Below are 24979 nucleotides of genomic sequence, written 5' to 3' on the forward strand. Positions count from 1 at the left end.
TGTCCTGGGTGTGATGACTTGTCTTGAAAGGATTTTCACAGACCCTTGATAGCCTTTTGCAAGAATTAGTTTTCACATGATGATCACAGAATGTCATCACAAATATAACCATTATAAAACAAAGGCCAGATAGAGACAGACCATCTAGCTCAGAAAAGAAGTCCAATTAGTCCATTATATAGAATGGGGAGGAAAACAAATTGCAAAAGAGTTTGACTATTTTTTTCTATACTGGCTTGTTCTTCAACAATTACTGAAATTCTTTGATTATAGCTTTCTACTTCCTTCAGCAAGTTTTACTTACCTGTAGAACCTGGATTTCTTGTGAGTTTGCTTCAGTTGTCCATTCCTGCCTTAATGGAGAACCCAATGCACTTCTTGAATCAATTGCAACTCAAATGTTTGATGACACTGAGTGTGTCAAGAATCAAGTACAGGTCAACAGATGCAGGGCTAGGCTAAAATAGGCCGAAAGTACTCAAATCTAATTAAACAATATATCGAAACAATTCATTTTTTTAATTCAAAAGTTCAAATTCAGTTGTTACAATGAAATAAGAACAGGATCCCTTGTTTCTTCTCTTCTACCTTTCTCTGTCAAATATCTTACCCTTTGAGCATAATGTGGGGAAAACTGTTTCAAAACAGTTTGCATTCAAAAATACATGAATTAGGAAAAATGCACATGAAAAAATATAAATAACTGTGTGGATTTTTTAAAAAAATAATCTTTAGATGGTACCTAAACAGGATTTTTTAAGAAAGAAAAATTGACATTTTAATGCATCGTGTCTATTTCAAAAGTTTAATGTATGAAGCATTGAAAACAGGCCTCAAGAATTTCTGTCACATCTTCCAAATATATATACCACAATCCAAAGTTTTTTTAAAAAATCAATCATCTCTTTTCTTTTGCCTAGGCCTAAGACCAATTAGTAAAGTTCTGGTATATAATCTATCCTTTTTATGTAAGCAGAACAGTTCACTGTTGCATTTCTATACAACAATAATACCAGAACTTTCTTCAAAGGGCTTATAGCAGACATGTCAAACTTGTGACATCACATGACGTCACGCCATGTATCGGAGCTTTTTCTCCATTGCCAGCAATAGGGTAGGCGCCGTTTCCTGGTGATGCATCCGGCCCGTGGGCCAACAGTTTGACACCCCTGGCTTATAGCTTTCAATGTTCACATAGATAGGATGAACGAGTGAGGCAGGTTTTGAAGGGATCACATGCTGTTGGTTGAGGCCTTGTCAAATCAGAGTTGCCAGAGTTTTCCCAATGATGTGACTGCTAGTAGCTGTGCAGGCATCAGCATAGGCAACCTACCTAATTACAGTATGAAAATGCCAAAAAATATTAAGGAACTAAGTGACATTCTGAAATAAATGGCTCCATTTTTAAATGGAAATAAGTGGTTCCATTGTTTCTCCTGGGGCCTCAAGAGAAACAAGTTTGATTAGAGAGATAAGGTTACCCTAATAAACCAAAATAAAGTGGAAATTCAAACCTGGACATTCCAACTTCAAAACCATGACCTTTTGTACATTTCATGATACCAAAGCAAAAGCTTTGCATTCAGTCTTCACAGTTGTAAGAGAATTTTACAGATCCATTTGTTTTGCATAAAATGCTATCCATTCATGAACCTAAAACAACAGAGGTCACAATTTCTGTTAGCTTTGCTCATTTAAAAAAATCCATCTATAATCATCAATATCTTCTTTAAACACAAAACTGAGTCACCCTGAAACATAATGTCATCAGTTTGCCATGAAACAAGTACTATGATAAAATTAAACTGACCTGAGATGAACTAATGGTGCTTCTGCAACTCTGAGGGATTGACTTCTTCAAGCAGCACTCTGACTAAGGGGAAGGAACTAACACTGAGAATTAATAGCATCTGGATCTAGTCTTTTAAGACAAAGGGGACCTCAGGTGCTTCTGTCAGGAAAAGCCAAATGTATATGAGCTTTCTGAAATTCTCTTCCTGTGTCCTAACAGATTAGAGAGAAAATCAGATGCAACATCAAAACAGAGATTGCTTTGTGAAAAGTTTAATATATCGGAGGGAAATAGGAAACAATAAATTAATTTCAACAGAAGAATTTCCAAACATATTTTTAATAAAAATTATGACTATCAAGCTCAAGTTAGTAATGCTTTCACTAGTTTAACAAAATATTCCATTCTTGATTTTATTTTAATAAAGTAATTTTGAAGAGCAAAGGAAAACAACCATCTATTTGGGAACTGGTCAGCTGTATCAGATTTTTTTGCTGTCTTTTTTCTCCTTAGATTTATAGGCCACCAAATCCAGATTGAATTACTGCAGCTAACATACATACATACATACAATATATAAAGAATTATTTGCATATCAAATTATTGTTTTCAATAATTTCAATTAAATCCCAAATGGTATTTTGAGCATCTGAAATGTTAGCACTTTAAAGTCTTCAAGCATTTTTTGCAGGGGTTAGTAAGCATAACATAGCATTAACTGATGTCATCAGAGGTTCCTGAGTTTAGAAATCTTTGTGGAATATGTGGCTTGCATATTACCTGGGTCACAGTATTGTTGACAAATTTCAAAGAAAGAAGGCGGGAAGGCACCTTACCACATTGGAGAACACGCAACTCAGGAATGCTGCTGATATTCATGGTAAGTAAATACTGGATTTTTTACAAATTCAAAAATAAATGCACCCAGTATTTGAAAGAAGCCTATCCATTGACCTGATTCCAACAGAAATATTGAACTAGAATAAATACATAGTGAAAAATTGATAGAATGTACAACTTGAAGCATTATGTAACAAATGTATTAAGATATTTTGACCTTTAACTATACGTACATACATATACACACAATTAATTTTCTCTTTAGCAGAAACAATCCATCTTTATTAAAAAAAAAATGAAGATGAACTAGCATGTGAAATACACTCTTCTAAGATCGCTTTTATTTCAATACACAAGCATTTTAGCAGCAGGATTAACCTTGGCAATTTTCATAATATCTACAATTGCTCTAAGTAAATTATCCAACTAACTATAATGCATAAAGAATTAGAAACAAATTTAATTGACCTTGGTACACCAGTTATAATGTCTACAGTTTTATAAACAAAATCCTATCAATTTCTGACAAGTGCAAAATGCAGTGAGTTTTTTTAAAAAATAGCCTCATCACTTAGTCATTACATATTTGGCTTCTTACTTTCTTTCCTCCTTTCACAAATTTTTATGACAATAAAAAGTAATCATAGACAAATACAAGTGGATTCAAAGAAACTAGTTGCTTGCCTGAATGATACCTGTTAGAGTACAATAAATAAAAGACAGAAATTTCACACAATTCTCTGCTCTGAGTGTAATACTATCAGTGGAAGCCCTCACATAGTTTGGGAATTCACACTGCTTTAGAACACTTATCAGCACTACTCTGAAACTAGACTTCTCTTGATGATTACAGGCTTCAGAATAACAACAACAACAACAGCAAGTATAGAAGTTCAAGGTATATTGGTCCTTTTGTTTATAGAGCTGCCACATTTTGGCACTGGCAATTGTTACATTGTAGGACTTACATTTTGAAGAGTGGGATTCTTCTAAGATTTCTTCTTGTGTTTGTGTAAGCCACTATGGGCACTGGTTTTTTGTGTATTTTTGCTTGAAAGTCCTTGGGTCAAAGACTTCTCTATTTCAATTTTCTTCTCTTGATTATCTGTGCGTTTTGCAACTAGTCTTGGGGACAATGATCCAACTGCACTCTGAATCTTAATAAGACAATTAAAAACAAGATATGTCAAATACTGAATGTAACATGGGAGATAACATTTAGCTAAAGTACATAGTTTCTCTGTTACTGCTGAAACAAAATTTCATTGGTAAGATTTTGAAGGAGTTTACATTAAGAACAGAGATGTAGTTATAGCTCAAAATGACTGTAAATCAAATAAACTAAAATGTGAATTAGCAACAAAATCTGCACAGCAAAACTATAACCCAGAGTACACCGAGAACTTTTGCACTGGAGACAAATTCCTTGTTTGTCTAATCACACATGGTCAAATAAATTATTCAGTTCAAGTCAATCCTTCAGAGCTAGAATAGCTAAGCCATTCCCACAAGCCCCAAGAAACATGGCAATGGTGAAGTACTTTCCACCTACTGCTTTAGAGTTCTTTTTTACTCACGTGTGCTATGATATTAGTAAAAATCTTTCTGGTTCAGCATATGAACATGTCCTGAAAAACTGTGGGGCTACATTGGGCTTACATCTATACTTACCTCACTTGAAAAAAATGAATTCATGAAAACATTCTGATTTCTGTGATAACAGCATTTTTCTTATCAACTCTAGTAACATAGAGCACTGATCATCCAGGATCCCAGCCTAGTGCAAGTGCTTACAGTTGGCTGTTACATAAACTAAATTGATGGTTGGGTAAATATGCTTACACTGGAGGTTGATTTGGCAGTTGAACTCTTCTTTCTATAAGTCCCATTTGGTAAAACATTGACATGAATTTTTTTCTTGCTAGTCTGGGGAAAAAAAAAGTAAAGGACAAACTGATTTTAAGGAAAATATCAGCTGCAAACATAAAAAGAGATATCAGGCTGACTAACACAGCTCTGTGCTTAGCTGTTTCATTTAAGCTGACAAATATTTTAAGTTTACTTGTTTTGTTGGTGTTGAGGGTTTGCTGCTCCCACTCTCTGGTTCTGTTTCTATATTAGGGTCTGAATTGCCATTGCTGCTAACAGGGCTATCTTGTTCTCCACGAATTTCTTCCAGTTGTGAGGCAGGTGATGCACCATTTAGCCCATCTTCAAAAACCTTTACTTCTGTAGTGCTGCTACTACTGTTATTCCACTTCTTCATTAACTCAAGGACATTAAATGGCCTTTGAACAATGTCTGTTTCACCCTAAACAATAACAACCAATTTAAAAGGTTTGGGTTTTTTTAGGAAAAATGAACAAAATAGACGAGCAACTACAGTACTACACTGCTCTAAATAGAAATTATATTTCTTAATAAGCCAATGATTAGAGTGCAAGTAAGCCAAAGAAATATTTTTTTTCTCTTTTAAAAGAGAGAGACAGAGACAAACATAGAAAATTAAAACAGTAGAGTACTAGTGGCTTTTTTAATAAGAACACTACCAACTTAACAGAGTACTTTTTTGATATAACTCTTTTTCATTATGACCAGAACATGCCAGAAATTGCTTATAAATAGCACAGGAATGACAGATTGTGCAGCTGGCCTCTTTGGAGAAAAAGGTCTCCTTAAGAGTTTCCATCAGAAAAAAAAATCCTGCACCAACACCCACTATGTTTTATGTTTTATTTCAGAAATGTACATCTTAGGGAAAAAAAGTAGTAGTTTGGACGGGATAACAAATCCATTTGACTGGCATTTAATTACAACCAAATTATTTACATATAAATTCATAAAGTTATTTTCCATTTCAAAAATGTTTCCCTTCCATCATTTTAAGAGTATAATTGGGCAGCAACTTTGGTGGCATGCTGATCTCTCAGCCAAGGCTCAGGTTCTGCCCTATAATTAGATATTGCATATTTGTTAAGAATACCTGAAGAAAATTATCATAAATTATTGGAAATGATCAAGGTTAGAAATAAGAACAGCAGAACTCAATCTTGATATTGCAAGTGAAACGTGCAGTATCTGCAAATATGGTTTGCCTCTTTCCTGGCAACAAAAAATTTCATGAATTCTGTCAGAAAAGCACTGGGATTATTAGCAAAGCTTCACATTTATAGTTCAAAAGCAATAATATTTCTAGAATAACTGTACCATTCCAGCCTACCTACCCTCAGCGTCAGCTTTCTCGTTGCAAAGTATCAAAATATTTAAATAGAGAAAGAAGTATCTGAGACAATGACCCCCCACAGATATTGTGCTACACACAAGTGCAAACATTCACAAGCAGCAAAGAAGCACTTTTGTCCTTATGAAAAGTACAACCCTTTTTCTATTACTATGTAGGGAATTGGAGCTGTGAACAGCTGAAAGAGCATAGCCATTTAGAACGAAGGTACAGCTTCCTGTCCTCAGTTTGAGTTAATGTCACGTCATGTGACATATCGCGGGGTTTTTCCCATTGCCGGCAATGGGGTGGCGCGGTTTCGGCGTGACGCATCTAACCCGCGGGCCAGCAGTTTGACATGCCTGAATTAACGTAACAGAAGTATGAAGACCAAAAAATTATTTGGTGGTGGTATCATGACACAATCTGCCTACCTAGGACTAGACTAGATTTGTGTTCACATGCGTGTGTGTAAGATTTTTTTATTGTGATCTATGACAAAAGTAAACATTTGATTTTAATACTGTCTTTATTATAATTATCAACTCAAGGTGGTGAACACACGCACTACTCCTTCCTCCTATTTTCCCCACAACAACAACCATGAGGAGAGTTGGGGTGAGAAAATGTGACCGACTCAAAATCACCAATCTGACAGGACTAGAACTCACAGACTCCTGGCTTCTAGCCTGGTACCTTAAACACTAGACATAAGGACTGGAATAATAGAGACATGCACAAAGAAAATTCTATATGCATTTAAATAATGTATGCCTAGTACTTCTGAATTTATAGAATAATTTTCAGATATGAACTCCCAGTTGTGAAGATGCAAATTTACTTCTGTAATTAACAGTAGACAAACTGATGTTTCAGACAACAAAATAACTACCTTATTTGCAAGCACATTCAGGTAATTAAGTGCACCAAATCACACCTACCAAATAAGAGGCTGAGTTGTAGCCAGGGGAAACAAGCCTATGTTTTAAAGGGCTTCAAATACTTAAATAGCACATGAAATAGGATGGTTGTATTCTGACAGTTTTTAAGAAAGTGGAACCACTTAAGTTAATTGCTATATTGCTTCATTTGAACACCTGTTGCTTTTAATTTTGCTAGCATCTGGTGCTAATTATGGGGAAAGTGGAGGATTACTAATTGGCTGCCTTTTAGATTGTTCATTTTCTTTTGTCTTTCCTTCAAGTTCTTTTCATCCAGATTTTTAAAAAGGGCACGTCAATAAGATTCAAATCATAGATTGAAACAATATGCCCCTCCATCATGTGGCACTCAGCTTACGTCAGAAAGACATTTTCCACTTTTATGATCTTCAAACACTTGCCTCTGAATGGCAATATTCCCAGACCATGCCAAGAGAAAAAAATAAAGATTTGCTGAAGAAACTCTTCAAAAATTAAGAAAATAATAACAAAAACCTACAGTAACAGAAAAAGAGGCTTTAATAGCACTTACTGGCTACTAAAGAAAATTAAATATATGCCCATAAACAAGACATTGCAGAATTGCTGAGCTTATAATGGTTAAAACAATTTATAATGACCAGAACAGACAAAACTAGTGAAAGCATACTCAGTGCTTAATAATAGTGAAAGGAAAAACCATGGTATTGAAAATAAAAATGTAGCACTCAGCCATGTTTGATGTCAAGAAAATCAACATCAAGTACAAACCAATTATGTGATACAAAACATAGTAAATTATACTTTCATAAGATAGATAATAAATTTATGTCTAATGAAGTTCACAAGCACAGGCCAATTATTTATCTTATTTTCTTCAAAGGCTTTTGTTCATTAATCATTGAAAGAGAGAAATAGAAAATTCTAAGGATGCAGTCATTGTCTTCCTACAATAGCTATTATTACAATATTGTAAACATTATGTCCAAAACTAATATTTAACCATTTTTCTTCTAACACTGTTAGGATAGCAAACTCTCATTTGATATTTTAGCTTTCCTATGCTGCACTACAAAGAAACTGAATTATCTATAACTCAGATTAATTATCAGATAAATTAATAGTTAATGGGTTATCTTAGCCATGGTAACCTCACACAATTACTTATAATTTGCACTGATTTCTTCTCCATTTCCATACCCCATTCAAAGTGCTGATATTAATCTTTAAAGTCTTAAATGGCTTAGGATCAATATGTACTTAGGCTGTCAGATTTTATTTTGAGATCTTTCTCTGGATGCTCCTGCCAAGCAATGTAAAGTTAGTTATGGAAATTTTAAATTTTGTTACATTATCTGTTGCTGTAATTTAAGAAGAAAAGCTTCTTCTCATTTCCCCTTGTTTCTATCCTTGCTTGTTCACAACATTATTCCAATAAATTTTCAACCTTCCTGATTCCCCCTCACCCATCATAAATCTCTTAGCTCAACTGATATAAATCTAAAATATAAACTTTCCATAAGACTGGCATCCACACCACAATCATTTCAACATCAGATGCACAATCTTTGGTAATTCCAAGTATTTTGCCTTTCATTTTTATTAAAAGAACTTCTTAGATCCATGCTCTGCTGCTATACTGGGCTTTTGAGTTTCATTAAATTTATTCTGTGGAGTTCTAAGTACTCGCTGAGCTTGGCTGTTTGCTTGCAGACATTTCCTTACCCAACTAGATAACATCATCAGTGACTAACATAAACAGGGCACTGATGATGTTACCCAGTTGGGCAAGAAAGGTCTGCAAGCAAACAACCAAGCTCAGAGAGCACCAAGAATTGCACAGTTCAACCCATTCAATTCCATTCTAGGTCTATTCTAGAACTGTTGACATTTCTTTTTCATTTTATATTGCTCCACTATTTTCATGTATTTTATAGTTTTAACTTTTGCTTATGAAAGGCCCACCAATCTTAGTAATTGTATAGCACAACCATGCAATATATAAATTATATATTTATATATTGAATATATATAAATTCTATATATATAAATTCTAACTTAGAGGAAGTTTTAAAATTAAACCTAGTTTTGCTGTATACGATTTTCTATAGAAATTGTTCTTCTTATGACTATTACTGTGATTCATTATATCCCTTTTCAGTATATCCCTTTCCAAAAGAAAGCAACACCAATGGATACAAGAACCAAAAGTAGAATTGTTTATTCAGAACTCAACTGGGCTTATGTCAGCAGGACAGCTGGCATTTTCCTCTCTTTGTAAGTTTTTTAATTTTTAATTTTCCTCCCATTGTTTACAATGGAGTAGAAAATTGACCAATTCCAGGATTGCCACACTTTTCCCTAATGTTATTGGCAAGTATGAATAATGGGAAAATTGCTGTTCTTGTGAGTTCGCAACTTTCTGAGGTCCCTCCAAAATCTCTCCCCCCCTTTTTGCTTGAGCAGCCCAAGGCAGCTGGCAGAGGAATTTAGAGCTTGGATCTCCACCATTGTAGAAGTTCTAAAAGACTGAGAAAAAAATAGAATTGTATAAAATAGGAGAGTATTATGGATATTATGGAAATAATTATTTCTATAGCTGTAGGAACTTTCTGCAGTTTCTAAACTTAATATACTGAAAAAAAATGAATACATACTCTGCAAATTACTGAAAGCAAAAGGAGATTTTATTTGCTTATGTGTGGAGGCAGAACATTTTTAGACAATTGTTTTGAGGAAGTAAATTGTGCCCTTAACTGATTATTTCCATTGTATTATGTTCGCTTATTTATGATCTAGCAAATAAAATGAAGATGTGTTACTATTCATTTTTGAAGGAGCTAAATACATTATCCTGATTATGTCACAGGGCTCAGTTTCTAAAAGTGCTGCCTACCATTTAGAATCAAGGGATTAATTTTTACAGTAGAATAATTTTTCGCTATTAAATATCTGTATAGCATGAAATTATCTGGACCATTAATAAAATCTGGTTTCACCTTTAAACTGTTCTAATTAGAATATGTTAAACGTATAGGTATATAACATGTATATAACATGTAGGTAAGTAAATGTTCATTTGAACTTAACTGGAAAAATTAATTTTGCAAACAAAGAAATTAGAATTGTTTAAAAGAAAAATGAAATAAAGCTTACTGTGATCCACTGGCAGTCAAGCAGTTCATTTGCAGTGATTCTGTGGGCAGGATCTACTTTCAGAAGTAGCCGCAATATATTTTTAGCTATAAAAAAAGACATTCATGAACCTAATTTCTAATAGTTGTAAAAGATACATCTCTCCATTGTATTCATGTATGTTAACCCAGCAGAGTACTACTCAGTAATTGTTTTGTGAAATTTCTTTATACTTCAATGAGGATCATGTTAGTGATTTTAAAAGGTAGAAGGTGATTTGACAACACTTTTATTTTATTTATCAATGGATTTTTAGTCATACAGTTATCTACTTACCAGCTATATTGACTGATTGCCAGACTGACTGTTTAAAATGAAGGTCTCCTTTTTTTATAACTTCAAAAAGTTTTTCTTCTGAACTTGCCATAAAAGGTGGTTCACCAGATAATCTGGAGAGGTAACAGAAAAAATCTTTTCAGTTATTGAAATATATCTCTAGTTCTCTACCAATAGCTTCATGTGTATACTGTATTTTTTTCAGTTTATGGCAGTATTTTTTATCCAGTTGAACAGTAAATATAGAAGGAAGAATGGGGATATGATGGGCAAAGAAGCATCAAATATCAATTCCAAATTCTTAACTGTCAAGCTCAAAGAAGTTATATATTGTATTACAGCTTGACCAAATATCCCTTTTTGCAGTGATTCAACTCTAGCTTAAATAGGATTCATAACCAATGAAAGTAGCCTTGAAGAACTATAAACAGAGTACAGAAGTAGCCTTGAAGAAGTATGAACCAGCCATTATGAAAAATATAAGCTCAGTCTGGAAAGACAGAAAGGGAGGCAGTCTTGAGGGCTGACATAATGGATACTTACAAAATTACCCCTAGTCTGTATATGGATACAGGGATTTAAACTGCTCATTCAAATTTAGAACATAGTAACTTGTTTCAGGAAACAGGGATTAAAATATTTCCACAAAATTCTTTTTAGGATATTTGTTTATTAAATCTGTTCAGAACTACTGGTTTCTTCTTATATTTGTATTAATGTAGGTTATGGCTTCTTTTGCTTCTCTGGATCAGTTACATGAATGATCCACCCAGTTGGAAATCATGCTGTAAAGTGTGACATCATACTATTGGTCATCTAACCTAATTTTACTGGCATTATTATCATTAAAATTAAATGACAGACTGGGTGAAAGCAACATTTCTGAATCAGTCACATAGAGGATCCCAGTCAAGTGGGGATTACAATATACGGAAAAATTATTATTACATTATGCAGTCAATCCACGTTAACTCCATGATGATGATACTATTGGAGTACAAACAAAGGTAACTGAGGTTAGAAATTAAAATGTAAATGAACAAGAAAACATTTTGAGAAGCATTACCAAAAACTAATACGAAATAGATGTATTTCAGTATTTCCCAATATGTTCCTATTTGCAAGTATAGTTGTTTTCCAGAATACTGTGGAAAAAAAAAATACTGACCAGAGATATTGCTAATTTATCCCTGTAAAATTTGTGATCCATGAGGGCATGACAAACTCAGCCCACTAGGAACTCAATAAAAAGATAATTGTCTCTTGTTTTACTAGTCGGTATTTAAATAGAGATGGGCCATAAATTGCAGCTACATTACAATAAAATACACCATAGAGACCCTATGCTACTACAAAAAAGTATCCATGAAACTCAACATTTCATTGTAAAATGAATATTGTATTTGAAGGATTGGATTTTCTATGGATAACAAGGTCAAGCTTAGTGTACTGTAATAGATATGCTGGTTAAGAGAAGGTATGCCATCTCTATTAATACAATTGGTTCAGCAGCTAATACATTAATATAGATCCATTAAAAACTACTAGGCACATCAGTTAGCAATAACAACATTAAACATTCACTTAGCAAGGATAGCTAAAAAGATAAGCTAACAATGGTAGAATGAGCTGCTTATGAAAACTGTACAAAAATTAAAGAATATTTCATGTGTCTATTAATATATCTTCCAAATAGAATAAAAGGAATGTATATTCTATTAAGTTTTATCAAGTTTGATTTTTAAGTGTCAGTTAGGGGCAATATAAAGTAACATTGTTAAAATATTACTGTGTTTCTACAATTCCAACTTAAAATATTTATATGTTAATTAAAGTATAATGTTATGAAGCCTGAACTGTGACTAAAATCAGGACAATTCGGTGCTCTTTGTTTTACAAGTTCTGTGAATTGTACAGATTGCAGAAGCAGCATGGAATTCTTACTTTCCAATCAAATTACCCCACTCCAATGTATAATACATTCAGCTATGCTATATTGTGCAAAAATGGCATGGCAACATTAATACAATAAACTGTGATCATAAAATTGGTACTGTCTTGGTATTAAAAAGTTTCAGAACACAGCATGATCTACACATTTTTTAAAAAGTAAAATCTGTGTGCTATGCACAAGAACTATATTGGATAAATTGAAGGAATAATTATTTGGGAAGTATTAACTTTATTGGGAAGAAGTTTATTCTTTTTACTTGACTGATCTCTTCTCAGTTGCCAATATTGATGTTTTAAAGAAGGGCAGCCTAATGAAATCCAACAAAGAAAAAGAACAATGTTAGGTCCCATCTTGTTTCTCCATCAAAGAGAGTTCCTTGTTACAATTTAGACATATTTGTAGAATTCAAATTGAATTATAAATGTAAGGACTAGAAGTTTTTTACTGTTCAAGTATACTGCATAAAATATTTCTGATTTTCGTTATTCGATTAAAATATTAGTCTTATTTATAAATAACTGAATAGTACAGTAACCCAAGATCTATAAAGTACAACTGCCTATAAGTATTATAGATAGTAACTTGGATCCAGATTTGGTCATATTAAAAGGGGATCTGTTATAATAAATGAGATTTAAGTTAATCACAATTTCAATAGGTTCACATGAAGTATGACTTAGATCCAATTCTAACCTTAAATAAAAATATGTGTATTATAGTGTGTATCCACTTAAAACAAAGGCTTTCAAAGATAACATTTCGGGCAAATAAACTCCATTTTGTTAAATGTAACAAACATAGCACAGAAATAAAAAACTGTGTGCTCATAGAGAAAGAGACAGAGGGAGATAGGAACAGAGTACATGTTTTTAGCTATGATCCAAGAATACTTACAAGAGTTGAGGTTAATAATTTCTTTTAGAAAGGATTCAGCAGAGGCAATTTAACTAATGTAAAACACTAATCAATAATTGACAAATATTGTCTTCTTTAGGAAAAATATTTTTATTGTATGTAAACTACTTACAGCATATACATAATGACACCTATGCTCCAGACATCACACTGTTGGCTATAGTCATGTGCACTTATCACTTCTGGAGCTGCCCACAAAGAAAAAATATAGATATTTTTAACTACTTAAAAGAAAGCAGTATGGATGAGATACACTTTGTTCACCCATCAAAAAGTAGCAGATGTTGATATTAATAATGTAGGGCCCTAAACAATTCATGATGATATATCCTCACTTTGATCGTTTAGTTAGTCACGATTATCATAATTCCTAATTTTGTTGCTTGTACTCTTCCTATTTGTAAATTCTGAACACTGTTCCTAAAATCTTGACTTCAAATCCTTTACAATACCACACAAATACATTTCCATTTGAAAAACAAATACATAGGTTTATATATCAGTTTTAAAGTAGGAAAGGCTTCTTCCCTAGTATATACTGTAAGAGCAGATTTTAAATAGTATGACATGCAGTGAGAAGTAAAAGTGTCAGAATAGGAATTAGTAACCTGTTTGTGTTGAGAGGTCATGTGGGATGTTGAGTTTAAACAATGGGCATACACAAAAAAAAGGAAGCCATAGTGGACATGACTAGTCTCAGAAGGAATTTTCCAAAATGAAAATGGTCATCAAATATGCTTTCTGTCATCCAAATGGAAATGTTGTAGGAACTAAAGATTCTTCTACAAATTTCCTATTTGTTATTATTTTTTTAAAGCTAGGTAGAACAGGGAGCTTCATGGCCACCATTTTATAAAATAACAGGATTGCTGCTGCTGCTGTTGTTGTTGTTGTTGTTGTTGTTATTATGTTTTAACTTAAGTTACCCTATGGTAAGATGGCGGCCAATATATTTATAAATAAATAAATTATTCATACAGTGCTTCAATAGATGAAGTGTTAGTCTTTATAAATACTCTTCATTTAAATTCAACTTCAATCCTCGTATTGTACTTGCCAGCAATATTCTAAGAACTCAAAGACTATGCTTACTTATACCAATATGGAACAATGTTCCCAATTAGAAATCCCTTTGAAAGTGAATCAAACATTGCAAGTAAATTTATGAAAATGGAATACAAATGTCTGTGCAAGTAAAAATCCATTGATACAGTAAGGCATTTTGCTTTTCTGATTGCAAACTCCTGCTCTCCTCTATTTCATCTCCAACAAAAAAAGCACAAACAGACCCATGTTGTGATAATGTGATCTTGCCTACTATCATGCAAAATCTGCTTACATTAACCTTGACACTATTCATACAAGCAACCTCTTCCAATAGTTAGTCATTTCATTCTTTCCCATGCCATATCTCAGTTCTTCTGATTCCAGATCTCCCCAAAATGCAGAAGAATGGGGGGGGGAGGAGGAATAGGAAAGCCCTCTGTACCAAGCGTGCTTCTGAATGTTAATATTGGAAGCAAACTTCTGTTCTCGACAGTACCTATTAACATCATTATTTCCATTCTACTCAGTTCTGTTTGAAGAAACTCTGTTGGTAAAATATACTTATAACTAACAACAATTGCACAGCTTCAAACTTATATCATAATAATGTATCCGTAAGCCCTGCGCATAGCAATTATTGTACATATATAAATTAATAGCATCCAACGTATTCGTACACATGTATTGATAGTTACAAAACTTTAATTCATTATATTATTTTAATCAGTTCAGATTTAATGGAAAATATTACATAAAGTACTGGACTTACCCATATAAATAGGAGTCCCACAGGTAGACTGGAACCTGCTTTCACTTCCTCCCGTCTTTTGAACAGCTAAACCAAAATCAGTTACCTGTAAGAAACATAACCGTTTTCTTTCTTACATATGTATTTATTCTTCTTAAGATTTCAATATTCAGAGCAAAACCACTTTGTGAGAGATTTAAAAAAATCTCAAATGATTTCCTATAATAGTTCACATTAAGCAAAAACTCTGCATCAAGGTTTCCATAAATATTCCCAATTTTTTGTTTGGAAATTGCATTTGTGCATACACAAAAGCAAGGTGGGTATTCAAGAGAAATAGCCAGGAAAACCAAATGCTGCTATGGGACGTACATTAACACCTTTAAAAGACACATAATTATAATTTCACAATGTTTAAAGATCCAAATGCAGTATGTGATATAAAAGATACTAATACTGAGCAGAAGCCAGTATAGAAATAAAGACATTTAGAAACTAAGTGAATATTTCAACTTGGGGGAATTTCATACATTTTATTTGTACACATTCTATAAACAAATAAGCAACAAGGAAAAGGGAGGGAGGCTGGAGAATATTTTCCTTCAGGGAATCTAAGTACCCAAGGATCTTTACAGCCTATATTTCATAGACTGCTTTCAGAGGGCTGCCAAAGTATTGTCCATTTTTTGTATTTTTTATTTCAGACATAAAGGACAGAATGAGATACACAGTGTCAATCATGTGTCAGTCGTGTTCCTGTCAATCATGGTGTCTGCAATAGATAAGTATTAGTCGATTCCATCTAGTTGATCTCAAAAAAGCTAAGCAAAGGCAAATCTAGTTGAGTGCTTAGATGAGAGATAAACAGAAAATTCCATCTATAAGAGAGACTGGGAAGTCAAAAAATATCCAGGAAAAAATGATACCTAAATCTGTATTATTGTCAAGAAAATAACAAAAACATTCATGAAATCATCAAATATCATTATGGAATGGAAACTAGAGCAATGGAATTGGTGCTTTTATTACCGCAAATTATGTCCTCAACTTTCTAGGGAAGTGTGTTCCATTTTCTTTCCAGGCATATTATATGGCAAAAAAAAAAAAAGTCAATCCATTGCTTGGTAACATCTCCCTTGAAAGGGCTATTGTGTGGGTAGAGGCAGAAAGGAGAAGAGGGAGGGAGGTTTGTCCAATTTACTCTCTTTTCCCTTTTTTCTCTTCCTGTCTCAGGAAGAGAGGTAATCTGTGGTCCCTGCTTCCCTGTAAACAGAGCTTATTTCTGCATCTGTGGGAAATATTCTGCTACATTGGACTCAGGAACCATATATCCTGACAAGAAGGAGGCTGGATAATTGTGCCTACAACATGTTGCACTCACCTATTGTTGGCACAAAAGAATAGGATTATGCCAAAGTGCTATGCAATAGAAGAAAAATCAACATGGAAGAACTAACATTGCCAGCATATTTCTGAAAATCTCAGCTACTTGAGTTACATTATTGTGTCTTCAGGCATTGATGCTTTGTCTGGTGCACTGTTTCTTCTAAAACGTTTTCATCAGAACTGTCCAGGAAAACTGATGCCAAAAGAGCACAGCAAGGCTGTGCAGTCTTAACACATAGTCAATACTGTGTTGAAACAGGAGAAAAACAACAGTCTACTTTAACACACAAATATGCCTCTCCTCAAACCCAAGAATGATCATACATTTCTCCCCAGAAATGCAAGCAGGAGGATATGCAGAATCAAAAGGCATGAAGAGAAGCATAAATTAGCCCTAAGAGAAACCTTGATTCATGCAGAACACTCATGGAGATAAAATACACTTGATCATAATATGTGGCTTTAATTCCCATAAAATGTACCCTAATATTAGATATCATTATAGACATTTTATTAAATCCTCCCAGTCATTTAAAGCAACTATAAAAATAGTAAGCATTTTGTAATTATATTTATTAAAGGCCAATTATTTCTTTATAAATAAATAAGTGTACGTTCTTGAGTCAGTTAATGCATTTTGGTAATAAATATTCATCTGAAGTCTATATAGTAGAAAGTCGTTGGGATGTAAAAACTATAGTTTTCAAAATTACTAAAATGTTTAAATTAACTTGCCAATATGCATAATTCATGCTAATCATGGATCTCCAGGCTTACATTTGCTAACAGTTTAAAACTCTATCCAAAAAGTGAACAAAAAGAATACTTTTAAAAACATTTCTTTACATATAACTATACTGTTCTTTGTTCAATAAGAAGTTTTTCACTAGTGGCACTTGACTCCCACATTCCTGTCAATTGGTGCTATGTCAGAACCTTATTTTCTGGCTTGATTATACCATTACAGTTCAGTTTAAAAGCTACTAATAGGCATTTACTGGGAAAAATGACTTTTGATACCTGTATCTGAAAAAAAACAACAAAACAAAAAGTAGTGTATAAAGCAAAGTATTACAATTTCTTACCTTTATGTTTAATTTCATTTCATTTTGTTCATCAATGTCACTGCTTTTAACTAAAATGTTTTCCAATTTCAAATCTCTATGAACTATATCTGTCAAGATGGGGAACAAAACGTAAAAGTGTTATTTATCAAATGCATTGAAAAATATTCTGACAGAAATATTTTAAAACCCTTTTGACTGAGTAATTTATGTGCATTTCATTTTACATTAATGCACGCAAGCAGACACTGTATTCTTTCTTTCATAAAAAAAAAAAAAGAACAGTGTCTGTATATCCCAAACCTCGGTCAAACTTAGATCTATTATTCAAATAAAATGAAAGAGAAGCCTGCATAGATTTTATTACATTAAAGAATATAACATGTCACAGGAATATTTTAAAAGCACTAATGTATAAAATTAATATTTTAAATGAAAATAGTTTGCTTTCTATGTTCAGAAACACAAAACATTTTAAAAAAGTTCAGGTGAGCGCATTTTTTCTTATTCAGTTCCTTCTCACCACTACTACTGTTTTATTTCAATTCATAGCTGAACCACAAACTGCCCATTTTCTGTTTTCTATCATTTGCTTAGCATTTTTTTTTTAAATATAGCAAATCTCACAATAGTATTTTGTTCCATGTGTGTCTATTTCTCTGAGAATCCTGGGGGAATAAAATGGGGCTCCGTGACACTCTCCAAAACAGTGTGAACTCTCTATACCAGTGGTGGCGAACCTATGGCACGGGTGCCAGAGGCGGCACTCAGAGCCCTCTCTGTCAGCACGTGCGCCATTGCCCCAGTCCTAGGCCTTCAGATGGGTTTTATAAAACCTTTTCGTTTTAGACCTCTGCCGCTGTGTGCAAAAAAAAAAAAGGTTCAATCAATCAATTTCAACGTCTCACAGCAAAAAAAAAGATCATGCAAAGTTGGAATTGATTGATTGAACTTTTTAGTCCCACCCAGTCTGCCATTACCACCGCAGCCACGCCCACCCAATGGGCCACGTCCATCCAATGGCCCATACCCACCCAGCATTCGACGATGCAGAAGTGGATTTTGGGTTGCAGTTTCGGCACTCAGTCTCTAAAAGGTTCGCCATCACTGCTCTATACTCTCTTCAACTTCTCTATAACACCCCCACACACACACACACACACATCTTAATGACTAAGGGGAAAATGAATGAATGACCAAATGTTGAAGATGAGGCTCAAATCGTCTGTACTGCATCGCACAGTAAGAAAAGGATTTCATATAATAATTCACCAGCATCCATAAGTAAAAGATTCTAATTCTATATATTTTTAATCCAAGAAGTTGGAGGAAAGCTTTGTGATAGGACCCAAGGAAGGTATGAATCCTATTGTTCTAAAAATACTAAAAAATAAAACATTCTTGTATGGACCAAATAAGAATAACCATTGTCTTACCAACTGTCCATTCAAAACCGAACAAATTAGGAGATAATTTTAGAAAGATATAATTTCTTCTCAAGGCCCTTCTCTCTCTAAAACATATCTTCTTAATTCCCTTAATGAAGATTACTGAAAGCTATACACAAATGCTCATATTGATCACTGTTTAGATTAAAAAGAATCAGAATCTATATTAACTTTTGCCCAAATTCACATTGATAAAAATGAAACGTCCAAACTTGATAAGTATGTTGTGAAATGGATCCAAATATTTCTAGAAATAGCACCTTCATTGCCATCCTCACTGGTTTTTGTGCATCAGTTTGTAATGTCACTATACAAGGAAAGGATATTTTGTCATATTTTGTTAAATGTTTTATACAACATTAAAACAAACTGGCTGAAAGACAAAAGCACATGTAAGAGATTCTCTGTTTTATTTTTTTATGTTTTCTTTGACTTTCCAACAGCAGTTCTTGCTACATTGTGGGTCTTTTCTGAACCTCCAAACCCGGAGGTGATGAAAAGACACATCCCACTCATTTGTTTATTGAACAACTTTCTGGACTAGAACTTATGTCCGCAGAAATGATAAGAAAATAATGATTATTGGAAATATTCTATTTCCTTCTTACCTTTGAATAAACTGCTTATTAACTTACCTATGCTAAAAATATAATTAGAAAAATGATTTTCAGCTAAAAGTACAATGAAAATAGGAAAATTGCAATTACTAAATATAGCATAAAATGAACATTCTTACCTTTCTTGTGAAGATAAGCAATTGCTGATGCAAGACTTTGGATTATATGCCGAGTCTCATTCTCTGTAAATTGACCTTTTCTTTGAAGAATCTCTTTCAGTTCTCCATCTTCGCATAACTCCATTACAAGATACACTCGCTGACATTAATAAAGAATATATGTATCTCTGTTTCTGTGTACCACCACCTTAGCTTACATAGAATATTGAACTGAAGGAGTAATGTGGGAGTAACTTTAATAGATAGTTTTTTTCCCAAATTTTCTCAAATTCAGCATGTTCCAAAATTCTTGATGGCTGCAGATTTAACACTGAATCTTTAATATCAGTGAAGGCTTTCACCCAATACTTTGAATGTTAGTGTTCTTTTGGCCCCACTGATGACTCTAGATACAGAGATACTATACTTGAAAGAGCAGGGCCACAACTTGGATGTCATCCCAGAATCCTGCTGCAGCACATGGATCTCTTGGACATATTGGGGGGGTGGAGGGTTTGCCTAGCTTCAGCTACACGTATTGTAGCTGGATCTAAAGTGAGAGCTGCAGTCACTCATGCTAACATCACCACTTGTCCAGACTACAGCAAAGCATTCTACAAAGCCTTTAAAACTTCAGTAAACTTCTTTATAGATGTTTAGGACACAGATGGGATTATGTGATATTATATGATATTATATATTATATATTTCAGGCCCTACACTGGTCTTAACCCTTATGGTTTGATTTCAGGTGACTTATAGGAATGCATCTCCCCACTGGAATTTGCAAATGTGCCAGGAGAGGCCCCTGATTGTTCCCAATTTTCAAGAAGTCAAGAAGGAAGATGTGTTTTATGGTGGCAACGCTGGTGTTTTGAGTGGCTTCCCACTTGAGGTTAAGTTAATTCCAACACTGATCACTTTCCAAAGGAAGCTGAAGACGGAGTTCTTTCGGAAGGCATCTGAATCGTTATAGATAGTGTATGTTTTATGTCTAGTGTGTGCATGTGTGTGCGTGTGTGTGTGTGTGTGTTACACTGTATTTATTGTTATGTCCATTTTATTTGTAAACCATTGAAAATTGGATTAGATTGTGGTGAGTAACAATTTAATAAATGAAAACATAAATAGTTGACAGGGAAAAGCTGGCAGATATAACAATCCCGATAGAAACAAATAACAAACACCACAATCTATGGGTCAAAAAGCAAGGTAGTCATAGCAGCTCTTTTTTTTACAATGGAATAGGCTTTCAGTCACCTAGCTGCAACTGTCATTTCACCATTTATAACTGCCACCATCCAACAGTTATCAGAGCAACCAATATAAGAATAATCCGACATTCATCCAATCTAAATTGGCAAAAAAAACCAAACCAACCAAATGCATTTCAGAATATGCAAGCTTATTTGAAATCTGTTCAGAAAAAAAGATATCCGAATGCTACAAATTTGAAACAGAGAGAGAGAGAGAGAAAACATAGCATTAAATAATTGAGAAGAAAGTTTTGATCCCAACAAGGTGGTTAGGGAAGGCTTAACACTATTTTTAAGAATTTAGGAGCAAATTAATTATAACATACCTAACTGCCATCATTATATCTTGTTTTCCGCATAATATAATATTAACTGAACACTGGGAATTAAAGTTATGAAATCTTACCTTTGGTGTCTCAAACACTTCTTCAAGATGTATTATATGCTCATGGTTTACTCTTTTCAAAATGTTTACTTCTTGTTCAAGACGCTTCACAGCAGAACTCCCAGCCTTAATGTGAGAAAAGCGTTATTTTTTTTGCAAATAGTACTAAATTTGATTATTTTTTGTTTGTTCTTATAATTTATTTTCATTTATTTATTTGTATCCCATCTTTACTATTTTTATAAATAATCAAGGCGATGAACAGATGCAAAATACATTTCTACCAAAAAGAACTTGACATTGAGACTATAGAGGTTATCAGACACTGTAAGAGCCTCAAAAAGAAGCAACAAAGCTAAGCTTTGTGCAGCTGAATGTTTGGTTGGGGCAACAAAATACAAAAAAAAAAAAAAAAAAAAAACCAAATGCCTACCTTATGCCACTTTATGTAACAAAAGGAAAGAGAAAAGGATGACGAGCAGCTAAGTGGATAGACTCAGCTATACTGGTAAAAGTGCATGGTTGGAAGACCTGAAAGACTGGATTAGGGACCCATCATGATAAAGACAATATGGTTGGCAACAGTCAACAGCAACGTGACGACACATAATCAATCATTCAAGTCAACAATATTTTGTGAAGTTTCCTGATTTGTAGTCTGATTTCTAAAGCTACCAGGCCATTTGTCACATTTCATACAAGGGAGAGCAGGAAATCATGCACTCCAAATGTTTAAACCTTGATTTTGAAATTGTCTGACTTGCTTGACTTTTTTAGGGATATTTGAAATTGTTTCTTTGCTAGGCGTCTGCATGTTTTCTTTGAGGGGGAGGTTGTGGGTCTGCGTGTTTCCATCTAAGGGGAGAAATCGATTGCTCAGTTTTAGTGGGGCTGTTTCTGGTTGGATTGGATTGGGCAAAGGGGGTTTGTTAGTTGTATGTTGCTTCTTTCTTGAGTATTGTGTTTCCTCCTATGTGTGACATACTTCCATTTGTCTTCCTCCAAGGGTTTATCAGTAGGGTTAAATCCTCTAGGAGTTATTTGTTCATTAATTGGTTCAGTTTGGGTAGAGCTTTCTTTTGTATGTTGGGGTTTGGCTAGAGTTGCCTCTAAGTTCCTTACTTTTTCCTCCGGTAGTTTACATAGTTTACATCTAATGCATGTATAGTTTGGGCGTTCTTTGGGCATAAGCACATACATGGAACATGTACTGCATACCACAATAGTATCAGTCACCCGTTCCATGAGTTTGTTGTTTGAAAATCCCTCTTTTGGGTTGGTGGATGTGCTTTGCTGTTAGCTTTGTTTCTAGCTTCTCTGTTCTAGGTAATTATACCTATTTTTTTCTCTCCTTTTTTCTGCCTGTTTGTGCTCTTTTTTTGCCTTGTTATTTAGGTACAGATAAAAGTATGATTTTAATAGAAAAAATTGCAGTTTATATTGAAGTTAAAAGCTAATGTTAGGATACGGTTATTTAACGAAAGGAAGGGCTGCTTTCTCCTCAACAAGGGATTTGCTTTTTGCTTTCTGCCTAAAAATTCATCCCTATCCTTCCTTTTCTTAATTTGCTCCTTATTTATCTCTATCCTCTCTGCCTTGCTTTTTTGACTGCCTTCCTGTTCTCAGCCGATCTTTCTAATTGCCCCCAGTTGCCTCCAACTGTTGCTCATCTGAGATATCTTCTATGTTCAGCTAGTTTTTCTGTGCTGAGCTGGTCTAATAGCCGGTCTTTCTGAGCTGGGCAGGTTTGCTAGTTGGTTTTTCTCTGCTGATCAGGTTTAATAGATGGGTTTTCTCCACTGGACCTTCCTACCAATTGCCTCCATCCTCCGCTATGCCGCTCTGTCTGCAACTGTTGCTCCATCTTCAATGTTCAGCCAGGTTCTCTCGAGCTGCCAGTTGGGTCCTCTGCTGCTCCGCTGCTTCTGTCGTGCTGCTTTGTTTCCACCTGCAGGCCTCCCGATCAAGTCCAGGTAGCACCTGGTCTGCTGCCGTTTGTAGGCCCCAGTCTATCGGCATCCATAGCACCTGGTCTGCTGCCCTCTGTAGGCCCTGATCTACCAGCATCCATAGCACCTGGTCTGCTGCCATCTATAGGCCCTGGGTTACTGTCCTGCAGCGTTCCACCACTTCCACCAACAGTTCCATGGCCACCTGGCTCCCGTTTGCTGGTCCGCCGTGCTGGTGTTCTGCTACCTTCAGCAAATAGGGCTGCCTGGAGGGTTCACAATAAGCTCTCCTCTTCTCTCCCTGGCTGGCTCTCCTTCCTTCTCCTCTATCTCAACAGCTCTCCTGTTTCTCTTCTCTGCCAGTCATTGCGCTGTCCTCAGTCGGCTTTCCTCTCCGCCCTACGGTTGATTCTCCTTTCTGCTCTGCAGATCTTTCTTCTCCTTTTCTCTTCTCCAGTCTTTATTTTTCTGACTTATCTTTCCCTCTTTACCTCTTTTCCTACAGTTTTGTCTTAGTTTGAGATAACTTAGTTTAAGTGCAGCTTCTCTTTCCACAATGTAACCATGCTTCCTCTGTGGCCACCATCTTGCTTAGCTCCTTGCTTTACTTCAGGTTTAAGGTTACTTTTTCTTTGTGTAAATATGGTATTATCACTTTCACCTTAGCTAGAGCTGTTACTATAATCTCTTTTGTCTGATCTTGTTCACCGTACCACTTGAGTAGTGACCACCCTAGGCATGGTTTTTCTAAGGAACTATCTGATTAGAAACAGATTCATATACAACCACTCCTTGAATTAACATAACTTCACATTACTGGAAAACTTATGAACATCAATGTTTGCATACATTAATCTAAACTACCCAACATTTCCTCACCAGATAATGGGAACAGAAAGGGTTTGGTGGGTCAATATCCTTAGGTGCAATTGCTTCTCATCACATAGGGAGATGCCCATTTCATGGCTAGTCCCTGCTATTTTTAGACTGCATTGCCAGGAACCTTCAACAGGCAGTGCTGCCTGCCACATGAAAGATGCCAGAAAGCTTTCTCCTCCACTCCTTTACACACACAAAACTATAGAGTTAAATCAGAACTCACATTATTCAGGAAGTACTTTACCTGTATATACAGTACAGTATTAATGAAATCTTCCTATTAATGATACCAAGTAGAAAAGGTGAAAGGAGCCATTTTTTCTCTGAATGGCTCTTATTGATATTTTAAATATTCTAATTAAAGAAATCAGTTCTTTAAGTCAAAATCAATTTTCCAGTCAAAACTATTGTTGTTCCTACATTTATAAAAGCTCTAGATATTTATAGAAGCCTCTGCAAAGGTCTGTAATTGGTTTTTAGAATTATATGTATGCTGAAAACTGCTCTAAAACATCCAGCTCACCTATATTTACAAAATGAGGTCCCTAAAGTTAATTAAATTTCATTCATATCCATTTACTGTTCCCATATTCATTTTTGCCAGAACATCAGCAAAGAACTTATTTGCTTCAGTCTTTTCTAAGTCACATCTATATATATTTGGTAGTACTGTTAGTATCTATGATACGTTAACTTTGTAACTGCCAATTTTCATTACAATTCTTTAAATCGTTAAAGCTCATTGCTCACATTTTTGTTCTTTCTTTGAAAGCCCTCAACTTCATTTTTATAACATATATCATTTTTTAAATATGGTATCACTTCTCAGTGATACTTGCTGGTTCAAAGTTTAAGGATTTAATCTCTTATGCCCTACACAATCTTCTTTGAAAGAGTTTGATTTAATATGAGTAAAACACGCATACTTTGTAATTTGATCATTACATATCACTAATTAAAGTTTTTAAAAGCAGTGTTTTATCATAACAT

General features: G+C 34.5%; 1 protein-coding gene across 5 annotated transcripts in view; it reads right to left on the reverse strand.

The window, feature by feature from the left end:
* Window positions 1-2892: 2892 nt before the first annotated feature.
* The window catches only part of STK33 (serine/threonine kinase 33), a 67906-nt gene continuing 45819 nt past the window's right edge, over window positions 2893-24979 (reverse strand). For all 5 annotated transcript variants that reach the window (XM_039350194.1, XM_039350196.1, XM_039350193.1 and 2 more), the window contains 10 exons: window positions 21183-21287; window positions 19542-19680; window positions 17379-17467; window positions 14929-15013; window positions 13225-13300; window positions 10244-10356; window positions 9929-10014; window positions 4695-4943; window positions 4475-4558; window positions 2893-3789 (listed from right to left, as the gene is read on the reverse strand). In XM_039350194.1, the coding sequence (XP_039206128.1) occupies window positions 3622-3789; window positions 4475-4558; window positions 4695-4943; window positions 9929-10014; window positions 10244-10356; window positions 13225-13300; window positions 14929-15013; window positions 17379-17467; window positions 19542-19680; window positions 21183-21287 (1194 nt within the window). In that variant the 3' untranslated portion in view covers window positions 2893-3621. The remainder of the gene's footprint in view (window positions 3790-4474; window positions 4559-4694; window positions 4944-9928; window positions 10015-10243; window positions 10357-13224; window positions 13301-14928; window positions 15014-17378; window positions 17468-19541; window positions 19681-21182; window positions 21288-24979) is intronic.

This window comes from Crotalus tigris, unplaced genomic scaffold (genome assembly GCF_016545835.1).
Source record: "Crotalus tigris isolate CLP2741 ecotype Arizona unplaced genomic scaffold, ASM1654583v1 scf7180000018308.1980950, whole genome shotgun sequence".
NCBI classification, from domain to species: Eukaryota; Metazoa; Chordata; class Lepidosauria; order Squamata; family Viperidae; genus Crotalus; species Crotalus tigris.